General features: G+C 37.8%; 1 protein-coding gene across 3 annotated transcripts in view; it reads left to right on the top strand.

The window, feature by feature from the left end:
• Positions 1–23,800, top strand: part of LOC131436009 (cytoplasmic polyadenylation element-binding protein 2) — a 701,408-nt gene that overhangs the window by 663,363 nt on the left and 14,245 nt on the right. For all 3 annotated transcript variants that reach the window (XM_058604425.1, XM_058604416.1, XM_058604405.1), the window contains 3 exons: positions 15,912–16,024; positions 23,427–23,637; positions 23,712–23,797. In XM_058604425.1, the coding sequence (XP_058460408.1) occupies positions 15,912–16,024; positions 23,427–23,637; positions 23,712–23,797 (410 nt within the window). The remainder of the gene's footprint in view (positions 1–15,911; positions 16,025–23,426; positions 23,638–23,711; positions 23,798–23,800) is intronic.

Here is a 23,800-nt window from a genome sequence, read left to right as displayed (position 1 = left end):
TCTGTCAAAATCTGTGATCGTTTTCAGAAATCTGTGATCATTTTCAGAAATCTGTGAAAATCTGTGTCATTTATCTGTGTAGAAAATTCTAAATCTGTGGAACACAGATTAATCTGTGTACCTGACATCCCTTGTAAGAAGTGTTCCGAAATCGTTCAACATTGAACGCTCCAACGATGGACCAATGCGGTAAAACGTTTTACTGGGATGTGTGCACGGCACCAGAAAACTATTGGCTTTCAAACGCAGTACTTAAAACAACTCAGCGCCTTCTATGTTTAAGTTTATGAACCAAGAAAACGCTATATATTGCTTCCGAAGTAGTAAAAGTAATGTTGGTTCCGTGTTTATGAAACTGTTCCGAATTTAATCGTAACAAAAATAATCACGAGAGGTTTGTGGTTATACGATGAATATTAAAAATCCATTGAACAATCCAGTCAACTCAAATCAAGATTTTGTTTGAAGATTCGAAAAAAATGACGGGTTTTTTTTTCCAAAATACATAGATGCTAAAGCCTTCAATGTGAGTGTGTACAGTGCCTAACGAATTGTCATCGCCGTTTCAGTGACAGTTGTTCTTGTTTTGATGGAAGAGAAAAAACCTTCAAAGATAAACAACTAGAAGTATTGCTTGATGAAGATTCGTGCCAAACCCAAAAAGAGCTTGCCGAATCGTTGGGAGTAAGTCAGCAAGCCATTTCAAAACGTCTCAAGGCCCTGGGCATGATTCAAAAAGGAGGAAACTGGGTACAATACGAGTTGAAACCGAGGGACATCGAGCGCCGTCTATTTGTATGTGAGCAACTGCTTCAAAGACAAAATCGTAAGGGGTTTTTACATCGAATCGTAACCGGTGATGAAAAGTGGGTTCGATACGATAATCCTAAACGCAGAAAATCATGGGGAAAGCCCGTGCCCATGCTACTTCGTCGAAGGCAAAACCGAATATTCACGGCGCCAAAGTTATGATTTGTATTTGGTGGGACCAGCTCGGTGTGATTTACTACGAACTCTTAAAACCGCGTGAAACCATCACAGGAGATCGCTACCGAACGCAACTGATGCACCTTAGTCGCGACATGACAAAGTCATCCTCCAACACGACAATGCTCGGCTTGACGTCGCGAAAGTGGTCAAAAAGTACCTGGAAACGCTGAAATGGAAAGTCTTGCCCCACCCACCGTATTCCCCAGATGTCGCCCCTTCTGACTTCCACCTATTCCGTTCGATTGCGCCTGGTAGATCAACATTTTCAATCCTTCGAAGAGTTGGAAAAATGGATTGCTTCATAGATAGCGTCAAAAGAGGACTCCTTTTCTCGACCCGGGATCCGAAAATTGCCGGAAAGATGGGAGAAAGTTGTCGCTAGCGACGGACAATACTTTATATAATACATCTGTAAGCACTTTTTCGCATTTATTTTGGAAAAAACGGCGGAAGCAAAGTGTTACGCCTGATCGTATTTATCAAGTTGATCTTAGAACAGGTTTCTCGTGAACTTTCTCGCTGCTTAAGACAACATGACAACATAATTTTTTACAGTTCGAGGCATAGAACAAGTTCCGCGAGAACTTTCTGGCTGCGCGTGGTACTCCTTGCAACTTGAAAGTACAGAACAAGTTCCGTGTAAACTTTCTCGCTGCATAAAAGCTGAACACTGTATTCCCAGAGCAGATTAGAAGGTCGTTTCTCCTTGGCAATTTTTTTAGCTACGATAACAATACTATTTTTAAATTCTTCAGCAACAAGTAGTGTTAATTTCATGCCCTGTTAGCTTAGATGCAACATAGGCTGTTTTATGACAACTATAATAAGTGTCTCTTTTAAATTTATATTTAATATTTTATACAAAAATTACGATGAATCACAAAAAATAATTTTCATAAATCATGAAGACGTTCGCAAAAACCGCATTTATTACTAGGCGATTAGTTATAATTTTTATTTTAAAAAAAAAATAAAAATTATAACTAATCGGAAAAAGTTTCAAACTCGTAAAAAAATCTAATATATTCTTACTGATTGCATTCAAAGTAAACATGACACACATATAGTCAAGAAAAATATTATCAAAATGTCAGTTTATTCATAGCGGAATTCATTCCATCCAAATAAATTTAATGTTGATCGTAAAGCTGGTTTCAAAATTTTCTTGAATTTGGAGTTTTAAAGCAGGTTTATACTGATTCTTCATTTTTATTTATAAACCTTGTGAAGAATGGTCCACTTGGCAGGAACATGCTCTTGTAGAGGTTTTCAGTAGGCTTTCGTGGAGTTTAAAGTTTTAATGTAAGATTTATTATGTAGCGTTGAAGACAGCTACAAGTATTTACTAATATTAATATTAAAAATGTTACTTGGGAATCGGTTATTGCATCTGATTCGGAATTCGTTTGGATATCATACTGAAGATGTCGAAGACTTGCGCGCGAAAATAGCAGCATTGCGCTCTCATACACAATTGACAGACATGATATGTTCAATGTGATGCCGTGAGATGGTGAATTAAAGATTGCTTTCACTCCGAGCTGACAGGGTCTTATTGAACACTATACCTCAAAATCTGTGCAACACTCACGCTATCTCTCTTACTTTCACCCACTCTTTCTTACAATCATGCCACATTTGCGGCTAGACTAAAGTACCATTTTAAGCACAGACTGAACGAGATATTTAGCTAATGTAGTTATTTTGTTTTATAATGTATTGATCGTCAACAGTATTTCATATTAATAACTAATTTCCTAATATTTTTGTTTTTCTTTCCAACATAGCGTAGTAATTAAATTGTGGGTCCCTTAAAAGGAAAACTTTTCCACTGGGACTCCACTTTATGTTAATAATAAATTGCACATCAAAGCTTGAATAAATAGAATCTCAGCGGATTTTGTATCAATATTAAATTTGTATATCTAATATTATCATTGCCAGTGTATATTTGTTTCTTGTTTTCCGCTGAGACTAGTTGCGTCCACTACCAGGGGGCTCCAAACTGAAGCTTTTTGTTGTGGGGGCGTGTGGTGGGCAAAAACAATCCTTGTCGTTTATGAAGACCATCCCTGTTTGCCGAAGCTTTCCCACAATAATCGTACAAAATTCCTAAAGTGAACGAAGTTCTGGCAATCTGGAATTAATCTCTTATCTTCGTGCCGTTCACAGGGTTGTATTTCTTCACTTTTGCTCCGCTGTCAGCTCACTACGGTCGAATCCCAACTGTTTCACGAACCAATTGTGGGACCGGTCAGAATTTTATTTTGCAACCCCCGCGCAAATTGTTCTGTTCAAACTTTTCTTGCTTGAAGGCCTCCTCGATAACCGTTTGGCGCATGTACACACTACATTCAATACTAGTTTTTCCAAAATTTCATTAATTTCTACCGATCCTATAAAAAGTTATGCTCAAAATAAAGTGGTTGATATTAAAATTTTCTGGAGTACAGTCTTAACAGTAATACTTTGATTTCATTTACTGTAGGCCGAACTCAACAACACTTCAAATTAGAGATGATTCCTGTTGTGATACGGCCCTGATATATTCATTTTATTCATTCTGTCAACTGAAGATTAGAAAATAGAACGTCCACTTCTTTTCCTTAAAATTAAACAACGTTGTTTATTTTATTCGATTTTTTTGGTCCATTTGGAACCACAATAATAAAACGGTTAGCTTGACCACGTATAATACCACCAACTAAAACAATCGATTTCTGAACGACTCCCAATTCGTTTAAAGTCTGCACACCTAGTAGTTTGATTGCATGTTCAATATAGCTCTCTCTTAGATTGCGTTGTAGAATGCTTGGTACTTTCTCTGACATGGTGTGTGGTTTTGTCAAGTTTTTACATCGTTGCAAGGACAAATTTCAAAGAAAACGAGGAAGTAGTTTCACGGTGAGCTATTATCTCAACTAAATACCCAATCACTAAAATTTTAACCCCGTTTCGTGGTGGAACCTGTTCTTTCTTTTTCTTCAACCAGCATAGACAAAATAGCTAACACAGCAGAAGGCCAACACTTTCAACAAACACTTTCGATCAAAGCAAACTAAAACCGAAACACGCCCCTGTCGCGGCATCAATCAACGCCTATTATCAAACTACAGTTTCCCTCGCCATGTCTGACTACTTCTATACATAAACGCTTCTCGAGGCCTCCTACTATGGCATGATGTGGCAATCAATTGCTCGTGAAAAAAAAACTGCTGATGCACAAGAAAATGAAAGCACCAAGTGCGTCAGTATTTTCTATACACTCAAGGAAATTCCCACCAGCATGGAGTTGGATGCATGTGTAGCAGGTAATAAACCAAGCAGCCAAGCGTAATTAAGGAACACTAAGGCGGAAAATATATTTTATAGCTCTGTCTTGCAAGTGGTCCCCTCCTATCGCTTTGATTGTACTCAATTTTGTCGAAGTAGGTAATCGTGCTTTCCTCGCCTTGCTGGCCCAGAACAAGGGATGCTCCGAAACCTCATTACTTAGTGCGATGTGATGCTTATGTGCTTATTAGTCTTGGGCCCCGCTGCTTCGGTCTCCGGAGAGTCATTCTTCCGCGCACCAGCGACGTCTAGTGGCTTGCTTTCTTCTGACTGTAGGCGACTAAGACTGACGACAACCAAGGATATATTCTTATACTTTTGCTTTCCTAGGTTCGCTTCGATCGTGATGACTATAATGATGCCGAGCGATGGGGCCGGTTTTAGTGCGAGCCTAGATTCTTCGTGGAAGTCATGTCACAATGGATATGATGGCGTAGAGCCGCATTTTGCCTGACTGGCTCCACCGGGTGAGCACTTCATTTCTTCCGCTCTAATCTTCACGTGAGGATTTTCTAGTTTTCCTTCCGGTGGTTGGGGCCTTAAGTGTTTGGCGAAATGTGAAACGTCATCCAATCGGCCTTATTTAATGACACAGGGGGAAGCTTCCGTCATTGACACAACCACACAGACATTGGCACGGTCGTAAGCCTATTAGAACACTGTTCGAAAGCAAGTCCCAGCAAGGGTTCGAACCAGTGTGTTTCCTAGTAATTTTCCTCTTCCTATGCTTCTTCGGGCCAGTTATCAGCTACTTTGGATCTCTCCAGCAGTGAAATTGGCACACTGACGGTGGGTAGGAAGATGGTTTCCGTCGATCTAACCGAGCTGGTTTGTATAGCGTCTTCTTTGATTGTGTGCGTTCGATAAAATTCTCTTCTGACCAAATTTATATTGTTTGGATCCATTAGTTCGGGCTACTAGGCCTGTGAACCACACGATTCATTTTTGAATGCTGATGACTTATGTGACTCACTGGAAATAAGACTTCCATATTGCCTATGCGGCTGCTATAGCAGTTTGCCAATGACTCTGAAGCACTAGAGTTCCTGTATAGGCATTCATCTTTTTGACCGTATTTTTGTATTGTGAGCAATCTCGTTGTTTAATCGTAGCCAATTATACTTTTTCTTGCGTGTTATGTGGAGATATTATTCATAGACTGTAATTTATTTCCATTTTTTTTGCTTTTGTTCTAGGCTTTTCAGATTGCAGTCTGTGGTTGAAAATTTGAATTATTATGATGATGATTTAACGATTGTTTTATGTTCGTATACCTTACGTAATTTCGCCTGAACTGATTTTGTTTTTAACAGTACTCAGCAGAAAAAATGAATCGAAAACAGTTTTGAATGACACGAATCGATGTACTTGGAAAGATTCTTCATTTACTTTCTACTTGGACACTGCAAATCTGAATGTTGATGTGATTACTGAGTAATCATAATTGTATATTAGATATACCGGTATACAATGAGCGTTTCTCTGTCAAAATTAAACGCTCAATAGGAAAGGCGGGTGGGTGATGTCAGAGACATAACTGGAGGACATGAATACGAATAAAACTGACATACTTCTTTCACAATATTCCGAATTTGAACAATCGTCCGTATTAGTTAGCTGATTGTGGGAATTTCGAAGCTTTTATTGCCTCGTTTCCAGAATCGTAACAGTGTATTTATACTAAAGTATGGCATTTAAGGCAATATACGTCAGTTTTTCTTCGCCGTAGCTTCCAACATATTTTTTTAATACTAGTTTCCCTAAATATCAGATTATCCATAACCTACTCAAAAACTATAACTATAACTGGTAAAAATTACATTAAAAAACATTTCTTTTTGTATATACTGTACGTGATCTTATAACTATTTCATATATTATTATATCAGTACATCACTTTTATTCAAAGTAAGATATCTGGCTATTGGTCGAACTCATGGACGAGAGAGGAGGCTATCAGAAAAGAAATAGAGATCAAATTGAAACTCCGATGGTCTTAATAAGATGATAAAGTAGTTTTATATATAAAAACAATTGGAATATTGGACAGGCTACCTTGGGTACATCACATTTTTGACTATTTAATACAACTTTAAATAAATCCAGGTTGGGCATGATGCTTCGACAGTGATTGAATCATTTACGGCGGATGCTAAATTATCCATCAAATAATACAAACCCTGAGAGAATAGACCATTAAGGTGATAACTGCTTCAAAAAAGTTCTACCAAAAGGGAGGAATGCCGTTAATAGGCTAAAGTATGACATATTGACGAAAAACATATTTTACTACACAAATAACGCTGAAAAAATGAGGGTCAGATAAAAAAACAATGATATATATGTTTTTTTTTTAAAGGGTTACATTCTCGGCTGAGGAAAACTTCGAATAGTTCCTTCGACATATTTGAGTACTTTTCGCAACCAAAACCTGAATTCTGAACATTCGAGAACTGGAACTGAATTTAAGAACTAAATTTGAAATCCAAATCTAGAATTCATTCCTGAAATGAATTTAGTTGAAGAACTTCTTGAACTGACTAAATTTTAGAATCCAGATTCCAAAATTAATTCTAGAACTCAGCTTGAATTCCGAACCTGAATAAAGGAATTTAATTCTGTATTTGAATTCAGGAAGTAAATTCTAAAGATGAATTCATGAAATAAATTTCGGTTCAGAAGTCACTTCCAAAATACTCCCTCGGAGATTAGATCTTAAATTTTGTTCCAGAATCCAGACCTTGGAATTCATATCCTTTATATTGCTCCAAAATTCTGAAGTTGAATTACAGAATTAAAACTTTAGATACGAATGCCGAACTTAAAGCTTAGCTTAGTTGACCGCCCGTAAGTTTCCCGTGATTGATCAGAAACCAGCTGATGTGCAGATGGCGCTTCGAGCGTCGTTACATTTTGGGCGGTAAATGCGGATCGGTTGACATCGTTTAGTATTTTTAGTTTCGTGAATCAGCAATACTCAATAAATTTCATTTTCATTTATCAACACACACTTGTCACTGCTGCACTATCACTTAAAATAACTGTTTCGATCTATCACTTCACTATAAGTTGTTTGGGCAGCACTTAGGCACTGCAGCGTACTCCCAGTGATGCCAACTCTCCTCTGTCTCCAGATACGAATTTCGAACTTAAAGTTCCAAATTCAGTTCCAAAAACTAGTCAATAAAGCAGCTCCGAAAATCTATTTATCAAATCTAGAATTATGATGCAGTTCCAGAGTCTTATTTTTATCTTCGGTATCTGTATTTCTGAAACAAAATTCTGAAAATGAATTCTGAAATTAAATTCTAAACCTCAAATCAACTTTCAAAAAAACTGCTAGACCAGAATCAAGGTTGTGATTTTAGTCTCAAAACTGTCGTCCGAGTGCGAAATAGGCAAGCCATTGTGATGAATTTTCCTGACTGCCTTTGAAAGTTTGATAAAAAAAATTTTTGGTGTTGTTTGTGGTTATCCACCACTGTTGTAAATTCAATTATAAATTGCTGATCATATTTCTGATGACATGGAGAAAGAATTATGTTGTAGCGTTTAGTACAACACGAAATATTCATGATTAAGTTCTCCCATTCTTACATAGGGCGAATTTCAAAAAGACGCCCCATAGTAAAGTAAAACGTATTCACGTCAAAGTATTTACCATTGTTTCCTACACTTCTTGTTGACCTTTCTAGCCGTTTATGGATACTAAGCAAACAGAAATGTTCGACTTTTGAAGCAAACCAATCAGATATTCAATTTTCGACTTCTTCGTAGGAATCGAAATTCTGCTCACCCAATGCGTGGACCCCAAATGGTAGTCGGAAGGGGCCAACTCTATTGAATACGGCGGGTTGATTTGATTGTATTTCATCAAACACAGAGCGTTGTCTTCTTGACGAATCGATCTGGTTTTGCAGTTGTTGTCGATGGTTATCCCTGATTAATCCATAATGTTTTTCCGTTTAGTATTGTTAAGAGAAATCCCTTTTCTATCGCCAGTAACAATTCGATGCAGAACGGATTTTCTTTGATGTCTTTGAAACAAAATTCACCAGTGTTTTATTTGGTTCTCCATCTGTCTTTCATTCAATTAATGTGGCACCCATTTTTTAAACTTTTGAACTTTTTCCTTAGCTTTCAAATGGACAGAAATTGTTTGTTGTGCAACATATAAAATTGCTGCCATTCGACTAGAAATATCATCTTTATACAATATTGCTTGTAATACGACGTATTAATTTTTTTTATGATCATCCACGTTCGACCGAAAAATCAATACGTTATTGTTATTCAGAATAAGGGTGATTCAAATGAAATATTAGAAGGTTAAAGCTTATATTCGATGCGTAAGTTTTAAACGTCACAGAGTAACGGAGTATAATTCGAACCTAATTCGTTATTTGGTTGATTGAACACTACTATTCTGCTGACACTAAGAATCCTTCCAGGTTAGGGCTCGAACAAATGACAGCTGTCTTGAAATACCAGCATCCATCCTGCACATCGTCAACCCGGATGCAAAACTTTTGCACCCACATAAATCGGACAGTTCATGAACTGTGTCCTTTTGCCGGTTTTCAGTTTGCAACAAGGCACTACGTTTATGTTGGAGATCCATTTTCCGGATAACACTCGATTGTAGAAGTAACACCTACATCCACTGACTGTCAAGACGTAGTGTAAACAAAGTGACTAGGGGTCTTCCAATACAGTTATGGGTGCAACATAATAACTGTTTAAGTAATGTAGCAATTCAATTATCGGACTCTGTGTGGAATCTTTCTAAATTTATCATGAAAATACGAGATCATGAAAATTGCTACAGTCAGAAACTCACACTTTGGGTCATGATTGTAGGAAAAAATTGAATTATGAATTCATATTATCTACAGCCCAGTGGCCAACTATTCCCTCCTACATGCTTTCTGACCCGTGAATAGGTAAACAAAACGTCGAGTAACTGGAGCAGTGTTTCGTGAATAACCCACACTTTCAGTGGCGAAATATAACCTTTTCCAGTAGCGCCAGCAGCCGCAAAAGCCTAGCAGATAATAAAAACTCATCACTAACAAATCTGCACCAACACCGTAACGCCCCCGTAGGTAAACTGGCAAACAGTAGTAGAGCAAACAACGACCGTAGGTGGCGTTCCGAACCGAGTAGTGCTCGTTGTTTCCAATCTAAATAATGAAAATAGATAGCTTCATTATTTTCGCATGACCGCGCCCGACTAGTTTTCCACAAATTGTACAATCATTTGTCCGGTTTTCCTGATTATGGAGCACAGGTGGAGTGATGCTGTGGGAGGAAGCAATCACTGATTCTACATTCCATGATAGGACCTGATTTTATTGTATATTTCAATAGTTTTCGTAACTGCTTTTCAGTGGGCACACTATCAGCAAACTGATGACAGTAACATCCTTTCTCCTAGCCATCACAGTCAAGAGGTCATTAAATATGATCACTCAATTCTTTTACCTACTAATGCTAACTAGCCACTTGGAGAATCGATAGATTTTCCAAAATAGAGTGAGTTGATACTATAACTGCAACTGAGTTTTCCCGCCCGGAGAACCAGGAGCTTGAAACTTTCCACCGAACAGATTGGTCAGATTTCTCTGTTCGAATTTGGTTTAGATAAGAAAAGAAACGAGAAACTAAGCTGGAATAATAATGTTTGTAATACATTATTCTCTGCATCACTTTGCAAAACTGTACCATCTGCCTCTTCGGTAGTATGCAAATCCTGTTACATATTTATACATATACGAACCCTATAGTTTTTTTTTTGCTGCAACGACGGAGCAGGCATTCGGATACCAGAGGAAATTTCCTTTTTTTTTAGTTCGGAATTCCTAGGACCGCCACTATCCACCAACTGAAAGCTAAACGATGAATATAGGCTACCGACAACCGGAAGAAGAGTGAGCGGATACCGCATAATCTATGGCAGACAGGATAGAAATAAAGTACTCGGGCATTGTTGCACGCTGTCAGGGGTGCTTCTTTTCTGCATGTGTAACTGTCTATACAAAGACATAGAGAATCTATTGCTATTTAGTTTGCGTAGTGTGGTACAAGGCATCCAATACAGCTTACAGTTAGAATATCCCTTTCCATGGTTTTGAGCTTCCATGGTGCAAGTAAACATAATCTAAGGGTGTAAACTGGAAATTGCAAAAGCTGATTGAAAAATACTTCCGAAGATACACTTTCAAGAACAAAATGACATATTATGCCAAGTGATTTACAGCCGGTTATATAAGCGCGTGGTCATGATTACTCGCGATCGGTAAAGTAGAATGGTGTGATTTGTTTTTTTTCTCACACAGAGGGCAGTATTGTGCTTCATGTTTGGTCGAAATGTTAATGTTGAGCTGACACTATTACTGTTATCAATTCACTCACAGCACTCGGAAGCAATTTTGTCGTGGGATCACTTCTTTGTTTTATATAGAAGGGTACACATTTGAAATACGGAAAATGAACCGCAATATAAGTAGTCAGTTTTCGAACACCTACAGTTTGGACAATTTTGTATATCATTACACCTCAAGCATGGAAATATTTCTACAGGTCAATTCAACTAGATTAAAGTAAATTCTTTAAATAACTTCTTTAAATAAAAATGTCTGATTTTCTTTTCTACAAACCATTATCCTGGCTTTTCCTAACAGAGGCGACAATTACATAAACATGCATGTAGGTCACTTTACTTTTCGCAAATATGCAAATATGTAGAGGCAGTAATTAAGGAGAGTGTTTCCAGTGGAAAGCGACTTGCCCCGAATAACGACCATAATTAGGTTGAAAGTGCATTATTTATCTTTCACACTAAAATAACCTCTTTTAAGTAGCAAGACACTTCGCAAGCGTATAAGTAATGTCAACAATGTGTGCATAAAAACTGCGTTTTTGTCCTGATTTTAATCACTAAAATTTTCCAAATGGTTGAAAAATGAACAAATCAGTTCATTCTGCTTACAATTACAATTCAAGAAAAGCGAAAATTTTGATCTAAAACTCCTCCGTTTTTCTGAAAACTGCTCGAGAAAAAATTATTTTAGTTCAAGCTTATTTCCACTAACACATTTGATTAGCAACGAACACATTTCTATATGGATTTCCTCTTGCAGAAATTATTGGCTTTCAAACGCAAAACTCAAATAAACTCCGCGCCTTCTATGTTTCACTTTTTGGACCAAGAAATCGATTATGTTAGCAAATTATCTCACAGAGCAATGTAGGAATCGGGTATTAAATGCGAAAATAGTTACTAACATAGTAATTCTTCCTTAAACAAACCTACGGAATGGATAAAACTTTTGCATTCAATCAACTTTTGCATAAAAAGTAAACCCTTCATTTCTTCAGGAGGCTGGGGTCCACTAGGAGATTGATAGTACCTATTAGCTCTCTCCGGACTGTACGTACCAGCCTAGATGCCGTGTGGAATCTGGCGGAAAAAAATGAACCAAGAATAGATCCACTGGGTTCCTGCTTCCATGTCGTAAAAGGCGACAATAGCAGGAGTTTCTTTTTCCTTTTAAACGTTTCACTTCTGATTACTCTACTTTATTAAATTATCTCTTCATTTAACCTATTAATTTCCGTCTAGCTTCGGAGAAAAGTTTTATTTAAAATGTTTTCTTCTTCCATGTTATTGATTGTCTTTCAGGATTATAAATTGAATGATACAAAACAACTATTGCGCAAATCCGTTCATATTACATAGTTATTAATAGAGATAACATATATCGGTATATTGAATGCATAGAAAAGAAACACACTGAAGTCTTTTTTATGCGAGTTTACGTACCGCATAAAAAACGCATAACTCTTAAAATTCGCATAAGAAAAACCGCATAACTCTGAAACATCGCATAAAAAAAACCGCATAACTCTGAAACTTCGCATAACAAAAACCGCAGGAAGGAAACCGCATAACTTTGAAAATTCGCATAAAAACCGCATAATTCTGAAAATTCTCCTAAAAAAGTCGCATAAAAAAGACCTTAGTGTACTTGATATTAATATTTCAAACAATTTATTTATATTTTTCTCTGCCCAGATCAACCAATATAATCAATTAATAATTTTAATAAATAATTAAAATAATAAATCGGAAATAATAAAGAATCAAGACGAGTGTGAAATCTGTTGACCTCTATTTGGTGATAAAAAATGATTTTATAACAACTGTTTAGAATATGCCAATGCAATGAATCAACTATTTTGTCTAAATCCTATTCGCTCGTTTATTTTGTAATTTCATTAATAAAAATAGGGAAGTTTTTATTCTTTACGCGATAGTATTGCAAATTTTTCATCAGTTTCCTCAAATAAGAGCTGTGAATCAAGACTTCTCGGGACTTCAATATAGGATATTGTTGAAACGTTCAGTGAGTTTAGTGGTACATCCGAGCATCTTGAAACCGGAACATACTGAGTCGCACGCAAATAATACCAATACTGAATTTTTTACTAACAAATATCCTTCTCCCGTGACACTTGTGGAGTGCGCAGTAGTATATACGGCCTCTAGTAACAACAAGTGTTGGACTAACATCCCTTCCCATTCCTTAGACGATCTACGTTCGGGCCTGGCAGGCGCCGGTACTGATCATTGAATTCTGGGATTACCAGAGGATGTATATTGAAGGATGATTTACCAGTCCCAGGTCGGATCATCTAGAAACTCCCTGTACAATTTCAGCTAATCCCGATCAGTAACGGAGTAGCAACCAGGGGTGGTCGCTCAAGCTCAAAAGTAAACCCTTCATTTCTTCAATACTAAACTATTTTGAGAAATTGATGCTAAGTGAGATTATGTCATCCATTTTCGTAATCGAAATTAAAGGTTTAAACAACTACTGGATGGAATAAACGCCCAGACCAATTATTCCAGAGCGGTGTCAACAAGTAAAGTCAATATTATCAATCTGTAGGTCATTCTGAAAGCAAAAAACATAAATTTTTTCTTAATATTAAAAATATCGGTTGAAATTCTAACTGATAGAAATCAATGGTTTGTCCCTAATTACAACAGAATATTCTTTGATGATGATTATTATTCGAATTTAAACTACAAATAAATAAAAATCCACTGGAGAATAAACTACGTATTTTGACAGCTGCATTCGAAAACATCATCGTTTGTACAACAGCACCATCTACATGTCGAACTGTCGTTAGAAGGCCAATTGCGAAATAAAGATTTACGTACCTTCTATTAGTAATCGGATATGGAAGGTTGTAGTAAAACTATTTATTTTTCGGAAAACTGCTTTTTTAACAGAAAATATTTTGTTTTGTTTATTTTGTGTAGTGCGATCTAATACAAATGCATTGTAACAGTGTAATTAACTTTTTTATTAGGGAATTAAAATTTACGTTCATAAAATGTCAGCAATTTTCCATCAAACATTGATCAAAACTGATATTTCATTCAAAAAGTTAGGCTTAACGTTCATTTGAGAACAAATCAATATTAAAAAAGATGGTTTTAAATTCAATCGTTCACGACCGGTAGAACATGTACCCTCTTAGCTTCAGCGAGAATTCGATTTGATTCAGAAACACTTTTTGACTTTCTCATATAGAAAGGCTATGCAATCACTGCGAAAACCGACTTTTGAACGTATGTATGTGTGTATGTGACAAATGATGTCACTCGATTTTCTCAGAGATGGCTGAATCGATTTTCACATTAGATTAGATTCAAATGAAAGGTCTTGAAATTTTTTAAAAAGTGTCAGAAAAGTTGACTCAGATCCAACATCCAAATTTCAGCACGATAAATAAAAAAATTTCAATTTCTTGAGTGTTTTTCCAAAAAATGATGACGAAACGAGGTGTAATTTTTTATGAAACTTACTAGTAAATTAAGCTATTCGACAGACCTTGTTAGTTAGTGGATATATAAATCTATTTTGGAACTAGTCCCCGGTATCCACTTCCGAAGGAACCGATAATAATGAAGAACAGCTCCGAAAACGGAACTCACTTCGATTTCTCAGCAATGGTTAAACCGACTTTCATAAGTCATGATGCCAATTAAAGCTCTCGTAGTCTTAAAAGATACTGGGCAATTTCATCCAGTTCCGGTTCCGAAATTATATGGCGATGAGTGTCAAAACTTTCCAACCGTCATACAAAATGACAATGATAAACCGATACGCATCGGTATGTGCTGGTACGGAAGAAAAGAACACCACCAGCTAGCACACATTTGGTCAATTTTTTATAGCTTGCCGAGTTGCCACATTTAGATCTATAGTAACTGGACATAACTGTTTACAAGTTGAAAAGGTAATGGTAGTTAATACCCAAAGAAAATTTTTGATTTTATTCAAGTTTGAAAGAGAAAAACTTGACAGAATCTTCTAGTGATGTTTCTAGAAATTCCAATTGACATAACAGCATGGATACGTGCTGTACAAAACCCGCATAACTTGTCATCGATTTTAATTTCAATTTAAGATATCAATCTCATTAAAAATCAAAAGTAAATGCAAGCCCCAGTCGTTGTTTTTGAATATTGTTTTATCGAGATAACACCAAACCTCGACGATACATGTATTTCTAAAACATTTTACATAGAAATAATTTTGAAAAACACATAAAAACTGCAACTTTGAAATGTCTAAGACTGTGTACATAAAAACCGAACTTTCAATTCTAGTTTCCCACCTCCCAAATTTTCTAAAGAGAAAACTTTAACCGGTAAAGTCAGCAACTTTTCCGAAAAGTTTACCTACGATTATTAAGCATCACAGCGATTTGGCTGCTTCTACTAAGTGTATGTCTTCACCGCAAAAAGTATAACCACAAAAAATGAAAGGAAAAAACATGTTTGACTTATATAAACAGATTTATTGCTTTCAGCTTGCAAGCTAAACTCTGAGACTGGTGTACCAAACAGCCTCTACTTATAATAGCTATCATATCCATTCGCCTGTTGTTAGAACCTTTGCGATGCTCGTTACCTTCCCTCTTATAATCCGGATTCTCAGCGGAAGCAGTTCCATCATTTTCACCCATTTCTATGCCGCGTCTTCGTGTACAACACCGGCACGATACCGCTGGCTGGTTGGATCGCTGGCTGTTCGATGTAAAATACAACCGGTTAAATCACGAAGCAAATCCAGTTAAATTGAAGTAAATTTTTTATCATCGCCTGCCGCTTCTGTCTGAATGTTCGTCGAGCTTCCTATCCCCATGTCGGTATTTTCCTCCTACGAAACTGTGCAGTAGCGTCTACAGCAAACACAGCGTCGTCCTCGTCCCAATGGACCCTGCCTTCGCAAGTGTCTGTTCGAAGTTCTCGCTTCACCGCTGTTGTGCATCTACATTATTTATAACCAAAGCTGCTACAATCCGTGCCACGGAGCACGGCTTCGAGGTGCCAGCAAATAAGATTTTCCTGTGCCACGTTTTGTTATTGCCCTTTCCGATTAGAGTCGGTATGTAGGCCGACGGCCATTCCAGACAGGAAATGTATGCACGTCCTTCCATGCAGCAACGTATCACTGTTCACAGGCTGTGTGTTCTTACTGTTGTCCTTTTATCTATACTTTCAGAGGAAATCACCACATCATTCAACCAGTACGGAGCCCTGGTCGTCGACTGGCCACACAAGGCCGAATCCAAGTCATACTTTCCTCCGAAGGGATATGCGTTCCTGTTGTTTCAGGTGAGTTTATTTCTGCACTATTAGAATCATCGATACACAGAGCAATGTTCGGCGAAGGATAAGATTAATGTGAAACGGAAATTAAAGCGCCGACATGATTCGATTATGGTATATTTCTTCGTTATGACATCTATGCGCACTTTGAAAAGGATCTTCACTTTAAATCAATTTATATTTCGCTTGAAAGCAGTACTTTTATAACGTACATTTGAAGCAATCCAACGTCGTTTCATCATCCAATCATTTTTGATGTGCTGGTTTGCTTACAAAAGACCATCCAAGAGAAAGAGAGAGAGAGAGAGAGAGAGAGAGAGAGAGCTCTTGGAACTCACCATAAAGCAACGGTTCCGATCACGGTTATACTGCCATTGTGCTCGCAAAGGGCTCTTTTTGTCATTTTCTATATACTTACTCAAGGATCCTCAATGTACGATTGATTCTGTCAAACGCCGGGTCACTACAGGTATGGGCATCCGGCCATTACCACAGCAACCAAACCAACCCTGTCATCGTGCTGAAAGAGAACAGTGAAACAATAAGAGGAACGCTATCGTTTTGTTCTTGGCATTGCCGACTGCTGTTTCTATTGCGTGGCCGGCTAGAGTGGCTAATGAGAGGGATGAGGGCAAGAAACGATAACGGTTGGCCGAATTGTGAACCATTGAAAGCCATGATTGAAACCTTGAAGCTTTTGGTACGTCTGGAATTGTACTTGCCCTCCGGTATTGTACCGGTGCTATCTCCTATCGGCAATGAAACTATCGATTCACCGCAGAACCACCCCGTCGACATTTGCGCGACGATGATGCCACAAATGTTACGGGACACCGAATTGATTCAAGTTCTGCTTTTATTACTGCATCGTTACCGAGGTATGCACCTGTTAGTGGTCTCTGCTCATCCTACCAACTGTCAGTCCGAACACTAGCGACAATTTTTTCGGTGGAAAACTAATAAAGTTAAACTTCTGCCCCGTTTTCCTGCGATTGTGCTGCGGTCGTAAAAAATTGCATTTTTCACCGCTGGATGTTTTGAAACTTTTGCTCCAGTCTTGAATGGATATGGAATAAGCTGATTCGTGTCGGTCCATAGAGGTCAAACGAGCTGAAAGAGATCTCTATTGTTCGAAAAATTAGTGGAATAGTTATTAAATTTAACTGTCTATTGTGTGTTGATTGTTTTTTTTATTACATTGCAAATGTTGCTATTTTCGGGAAGTATATATCTCATACGAAATGGCATCGTAAATAAGTTGTATAAACTTTACTGTAGAATAGAATTGCTAAATGTACTGGATGAATTATTACCTATATTTTACTGTAAGTAGCATGTACATTCAAAACTATACACACTCTTCTGATAGATTCTATATAAATAAAAGTGCAACAATTCACACATTTGTGCATTTCAATCACGCGTTTTTTTTCTGATAACGGCCAAAAAGCCATCCATCAACATTCACTTTGAAGAGTAATTTCGAATGACTCGGCACTCGCTGAGAGTAAGTCATAATAGTAAACTGCAGAGAAAAGTTTTCTTTTTCGTCTGATGTTAAATTTAATATTCTATTTTTCATAGCTCGCCTGCAATTTTTTTCGAAAGTGGAAGTTGACAGGAGGCTTATTGGCCGTTATAAAAAAAACGCGTGAAATTATCTGTCTCGGGCACAGCGTTACCAGGTCATTTTTTCAAAAATCTGTAGTTGGCTCAAAAATCTATCTGTACTAGAGATGGGCAAAACAGTTCATTTCAAAGCAGAGATGTCCATCTCCTCTGTGTGACGAAGAGCAAGCAAAATTTCTCCCCGCGCACTGACAACTCCAACGAGAGCTCTTCTCTTTCACACTGTTGTATAAAGTGTGCACGCATCATGAGTGCGTTTGTTTATTTCCTTTTACCTCTTCCACTGAATCGCACCAAAGTGCTAGAGCATTAGCTAATAAATTCTCTGAGGTGGATGCAGATACTTTCACAGAGGTGTACACGCCGGTGAGCACTCTGGTGTATGGTTTGAGTAGAAGAAGCGTGGGGCACGCAAAATCAACAAAATAAAACAATTTATCGTAAAATTTTCAGTTTTCATTGCAAATTTTTCATTGCAAGACCAGATCTACTCTCTATTAATTAAAGTTCACAGAAGTGTTCGCTCACCATCACGCGCCAGTGATCACTTGGGTGTATTTAGGCGAGAGCACATGAGAGTGATTCGTGCGAAGAGAATGTTATTCTCTCAACACAAGCACGCACTCAAAGTCTGTCTGTCTGGACACTGAGAAGAAGTGCGCTTTCCTCTTTGTGTGGAGCGGAGCAAATGTATCCGCAGTGTTTAATTGAAACCTACGCCCTGGTGTATCACTCTAGTGAAATGCCATCTCTGTTTCAAAGAACCGTTCAGTGATGCAAAGTTCTGTTGAAAGAACTAGTTCTCCAGAGCCATTCGTTCGTTCTTTTCATAGTGGGTTTGTTTGTTCAAAGACTAAACGAGAACTAAGTGTTGTTAGGTTAGGCGAGCAAAAAAAAAAAGGTCCCACGAATTAGAACTGAGCTTTCGTGATGCAGCTTTCTTATTACAGAACTACCGTTCTCGAAAAAAGAACTACTGCTCATTCATTCTTTCAAAAGAACTAGTTCTTTTGAACCGTTCACGAATGAATTGCCCATCTCTAATCTGGACCATATCGGTATCAGAATCCCGTAACATAAGTACCAGGAAATTGTCACCAAAGCTCATTTTGGCGAGCAAAAAAAGGTCCAACAGCAACCTTTTCTCATGTCTATCCAAGCTGAAACCGAAAATCGGTATTTATCTGTACGACCCGTGAAATATCGGTATTTTGGGAGTACATATCTGCATTGCGGTATAGAGGTCTAATATCTGTATAAATACCGAGAAATCGGTATATCGGTCAATAAGTACACGGTCTGACAGAAAGATGGTGTCACTAATTAAGAATCCCTCTAGTGTTCAATAGCGACATGACAATCAGTTCATTAGAGTGCTATCAGCAGAGTTGCTATGTTATTTTTTCAAAAATCTGTCTCTGACTCAAAAATTTATCTGGATTTGTCTGGGTCTAACTACATACAAGGAAATCCAGACCGGGCTTCATTTTCAGTGAGCAAAACTAAAGGTCTCACCACCTATCGTATAGAGACCAAAACCGTAAAGTTCCGGTGACATCTGGCAAAGTCTAGGAAATTTGTAAAATCTGGAAAAATTTGTAAAATCTGGCAAAAGATCTAGTTAGTTAGAGTGTCTGGCGAAGCGAGAAAAATCTGGTATTTGCCAGATAAATCTGTCAACCTGGCAACGCTGGCTATCAGTGACGCTACTTTTGGAAAATCAGAGAGTGAAAAAAAAGCAGAATTTCATGTGTTGATAAAACACAGTTTTTTTTAAATAAAAAACATTGTTCAAGTAATGAAATTGCTTGATAAGCATAATTTGGGCTCTACTCAGTGTACAGGACTATTGCGATCCTACGCCTACGGACACTATGATTCCTTACAGGTCAGGGCTTGAACATACAACATCTGATTTATTAGGCCAGTAACTAAAATTCTGAACCACCGATCTAGTCCAAACAAATTGCCTATTATTGACTGGTATGCTAAATTTGAACGTGGTCGTGCAAGCACCGGTTATGCTCTACGCTCTAGTCGTTCAAACGAGGCAAATCGTTATGGAAAATTTAACAATGAAAAAAAAATTAACAAAAGGAAGCACATTCACAAACTTGCAGCACTTGAATTTAAAAAAAGTTTGCTAAGTGTGTACCGCGGATCATTAACAACTTATCGTTAAGATGGCCAAAGTCCTTGAATTGAAATTCAAATTCCACCATATTCACCAGATTTAGCTCCCAGTGACTTTTTTCTATTCTCAGAATAAAAAAAAACGCTGGTTGGTAAGAGATTTTTAGGCTAAGTAGGTATCATGGTATAAAAGTGGTGTAGGAATGTTGGAACCCCGTCGGATTAGTTGTTTTTCTTATCAAGGAAAGCACATTGATGAGTGAAATCTATATATGTAAAATGTGATGTTTTCTTTGTCAGACCAGGATTTTCTCAACTGCCGTGCTAGACTGCTGTTCGTTCAGTTTTTTTTCAGGTTTCGGAAGTAGTGGTCAAAAACTCAGATTGATTTCTTAGAGATGATATGAGATTTGGGAACAAATAATAGTTCGAGAAAGCCAAATCAGGTGAAACAGATAGATCTTTCAGACCCTTTCAAGCACTCGTGCCACTTGGAAGCACTCGTGCCAGCTTCAGTTCATTGTCGGGTAATCATCCTTTTCTCGGGTATATTATGATGGACCTAGCCAAACACGTAATCGAAGTGAGTTTGCGTTCGCTTTTTTTGTTCTAATCAAGTATGTGTTGGGATTCAGCGGCAGGAGACCTTTCTCATCTGCAGAATCTATCCGATCATCCAGTACAATTTTATGTATTATTGATATTGTCATTTATATTGCTCCGGTTTTAACCTCAATTTTATGTAGCATTGACACTGTCAGTGGTTTAGACCATCACTGAACTCTTGAAATCACTATCTGACGGTGTAATTAGCAGGATCAACAGCTCCATAATATTCATCAAACTGTTTTGTTTCCGTTTCTGATTTCGGGAGGGCCCCTCGGATCCGCCTGTAGGTACTTGCCTGTAAATCTGTATCTTCCAAACAAATCTTTCCGGAGATGGAGTTCAGTTTTTTTGCTCACTTAACCAACGATGAGGGCGGAAAATCTATATATAGACCTTTACGGGTTCGAGTCTGTGATAACATTTTTTCTTTGAGGCACTCTTACTAGCCGCTACCTAATTTTATGTCAAAACCTACCCAAAATCAACTGAAGTGCATCTCCCCATTTTTTGGTAACGAGAGACGGCCTTAAAATTTAGGTAAATGTTATACCGTTTTCGTTTTTGAACCTAGACGCGGGCGACTCTGACTCCGAATAAAACGTACACGTGGTACGCGCCCTAAACAACAACTCATAAAAAAGAAAAAATAAACAAACTCGCATGGATGCGTAGTGCGACCCGAGAAAATTTTCAGAGAGAAACTACGCGATTGGAGTCCGATCTAGAGCAAACCCAAGTTGCTAAAACAAACATCTCAAAAGTTGTTTGGGCGACTCTGGGTCAGCTCTCGGGCTGCTCTGATCAATAAACGAAAACAGTATTAGTTTGTCCAAAGTTGTCATGGCAACTTTGGAAAAGCTTGCTACCCATTTTTTAAGATCAAGTCTAAGTTTGAGTAGATAACGACCGGATTTTGGGTAGCTAGAAGAGCTCTACAATGAGTGATTTCTCCGCAAAAAATAAGTAAACTCGATTTTCAGTGTGCAGCTAATATCATGTCAATTGTATGGGTGCGCAGTGCTGCCTTTTGACTTTTCTCTCACCTATTTGTATGTCCGAGATTCGTTGCGGACCCGCCTGAGGGCGCCATGCTCGTAAATAGGTATGTCGCTTATAATTTGTTCGTAAAATGTGGTAGTTGGATATTTTGGTAATATAATGTCATTTATAACAGTCAGTTTGATGGACATGTTTTATAATTAAGATTTTTAACAGAATAAAAGAATTAGTAGCTGGAAAATCTAGCAATTGTTGCCTATTTGGACATGAGCAAAGGATCACAGTTGATCTATTCTTAGCTACATTAATAAATTACATTAAATTTTGAGGAATTTAAACTAGATTACGGAGCGGGCATATGGATGCGTCCGCTATTTCGTATCCAACTTTAGGTCAAAACAGTATTTGCTGGTTTCATATTTTACGCTCGTAAATTTTCATGGTGTGCAAAAAGTTGTGCAACACATGGAGGTATCATTTTCTATCAGTAAAAATATTCGAATACAGGCGAAGAAAGTTGAAAAGCTGTAATTACGAATAAAAGCCTGAAAAAAGACCAGAAAAATTACAAGTTGAAGAAATAAAACCATTTGTTGGACAAAGGCAGCGGCCAAATACAATTGGAGCTCGTGCAATCATTAAATGTGCTCAGGAAATTGTTTTCATTGCCGCGGAAATGGTTTAAAACACGGCCGCGGTGTTTCACGAATTAAAAGGAAAAGATATATTGCAAGGCATTTTTTACATGTGAATTGCTTTTATCATTACTGAGGTCACGTAGCAGCATCAGCATCGAAGCTAAATATCCACGGATCCAAAGTGATGCTATGCATTAGGTGAGGCTAGAAGAGCGTCATTTTTATGACAAAAAAATTATATTGAATGGTCGTTGAAGAGTTAAAGGGAAAGTATCGGTTTTGGTATCGAAATACCTTATTTGGCAGGCTATCTGCCCTGTAAAACGAAGTAAAATTTTCTTTACAACAAGCTCATACAACGATGAAATTTACAAGATTGAGTATTACACTATATTGACTAAATTTAGCTTCATGCCACTACTCTAAACGCGTATTGAAATGGCGTGAGTATAATTCCGATCATTTTGTTCTCAAGGAAATGACTGCTATAGAAACCTATTCGGCTATGATTAATGTTGTTTTCACTTGATGCCAAACATAACCCAGTTTCCACGCTAACCGTTTGTTTGAAGCTAGTTTCGAACCTAGTTTGAACAATGTTGAACTGAAAATCGAGACAGTTTCGAACCTGGTTTTTATATCAGGTTTGCTCAGATCCCCGTTGCAAAGTCCGAAACCAACACAGTTTCGTTAAAAGTGTTTGTTTGATGGAACTAACCTGGGTCAGTTTCAATTTTTCTCAAGCAAAAACGACGTAAAAACCTACTTATTCTCAGAGCATCGTGTGAATAAATCTGCGATCAAAGCTTATTCTTGAGATGCACAAAATGACCCCATTGTGAGTCTGACAAGAATCATATCAAACGTTGCGCAATGGTTGAAGTTTTGGTGAAACCAAAAGAAATACATCTTGCAGAAGTTTGTTGGAAACTGGTAACGCATAAGTTTATTTCCAAGTGTTACACGCTTCACCGAAGTTTTTCGGAGCAAATGAAAATTTCTTGTTTACCGTACAGGAGCATCACTACATACATAATCCTAGCACCACATTTTTACTTTAGAATCGGCAGCATTTTCTCCGCCTATACTTTTCAAGTAAACTTTGGCAAGAGAAAATTCAATGATGCAATTTTCCACCACATACATAACAATTGCATTAACATTTATTGTCTATCAAGCAACCTTTTTGAGATGGAAGCAAAGTATTTTGCTATTTATTCTGTTCGTAAGTTTGTCTTTCCACTTTATTTGCACCATTGCACTGCAGGGTAGATTGGTCGTATGTTGGAATACATGACAGCTCAGACAGATGGTTCGGTGGAATGTTCCGCTTCGTATCAAGCATTTCTAATTTCTATATTGATCTTTTTTATTTCGCCTCATCTCTTGACCGCCCACAGGAAGAACGTGGTGTCCAGAAACTAATCGAAACGTGCCACCCGGAGGACGATAAACTTTACATCACCGTATCATCACCGACGATCAAAAACAAGGCAGTACAGATTCGTCCGTGGCGATTGGCCGATGCCGATTACGTACTGGATGCTTCGATGCCCTTGGATCCACGCAAAACGGTTTTCGTCGGGGGCGTTCCGAGACCGCTGAAAGCATGTAAGTTCGATTGATAGGTTACCGGAATTGTTTTAGAAAAAAAAGGTTTAATTCTATGTTTATATGTTTTATAGATGAACTTGCCACCATTATGGATCGCTTGTATGGAGGCGTTTGCTATGCAGGAATCGATACCGATCCCGAGCTGAAATATCCGAAGGTG

Source organism: Malaya genurostris, chromosome 1 (assembly GCF_030247185.1).
Source record: "Malaya genurostris strain Urasoe2022 chromosome 1, Malgen_1.1, whole genome shotgun sequence".
NCBI classification, from domain to species: domain Eukaryota; kingdom Metazoa; phylum Arthropoda; class Insecta; order Diptera; family Culicidae; genus Malaya; species Malaya genurostris.
This window is presented reverse-complemented; position numbering and strand designations above follow the sequence as displayed.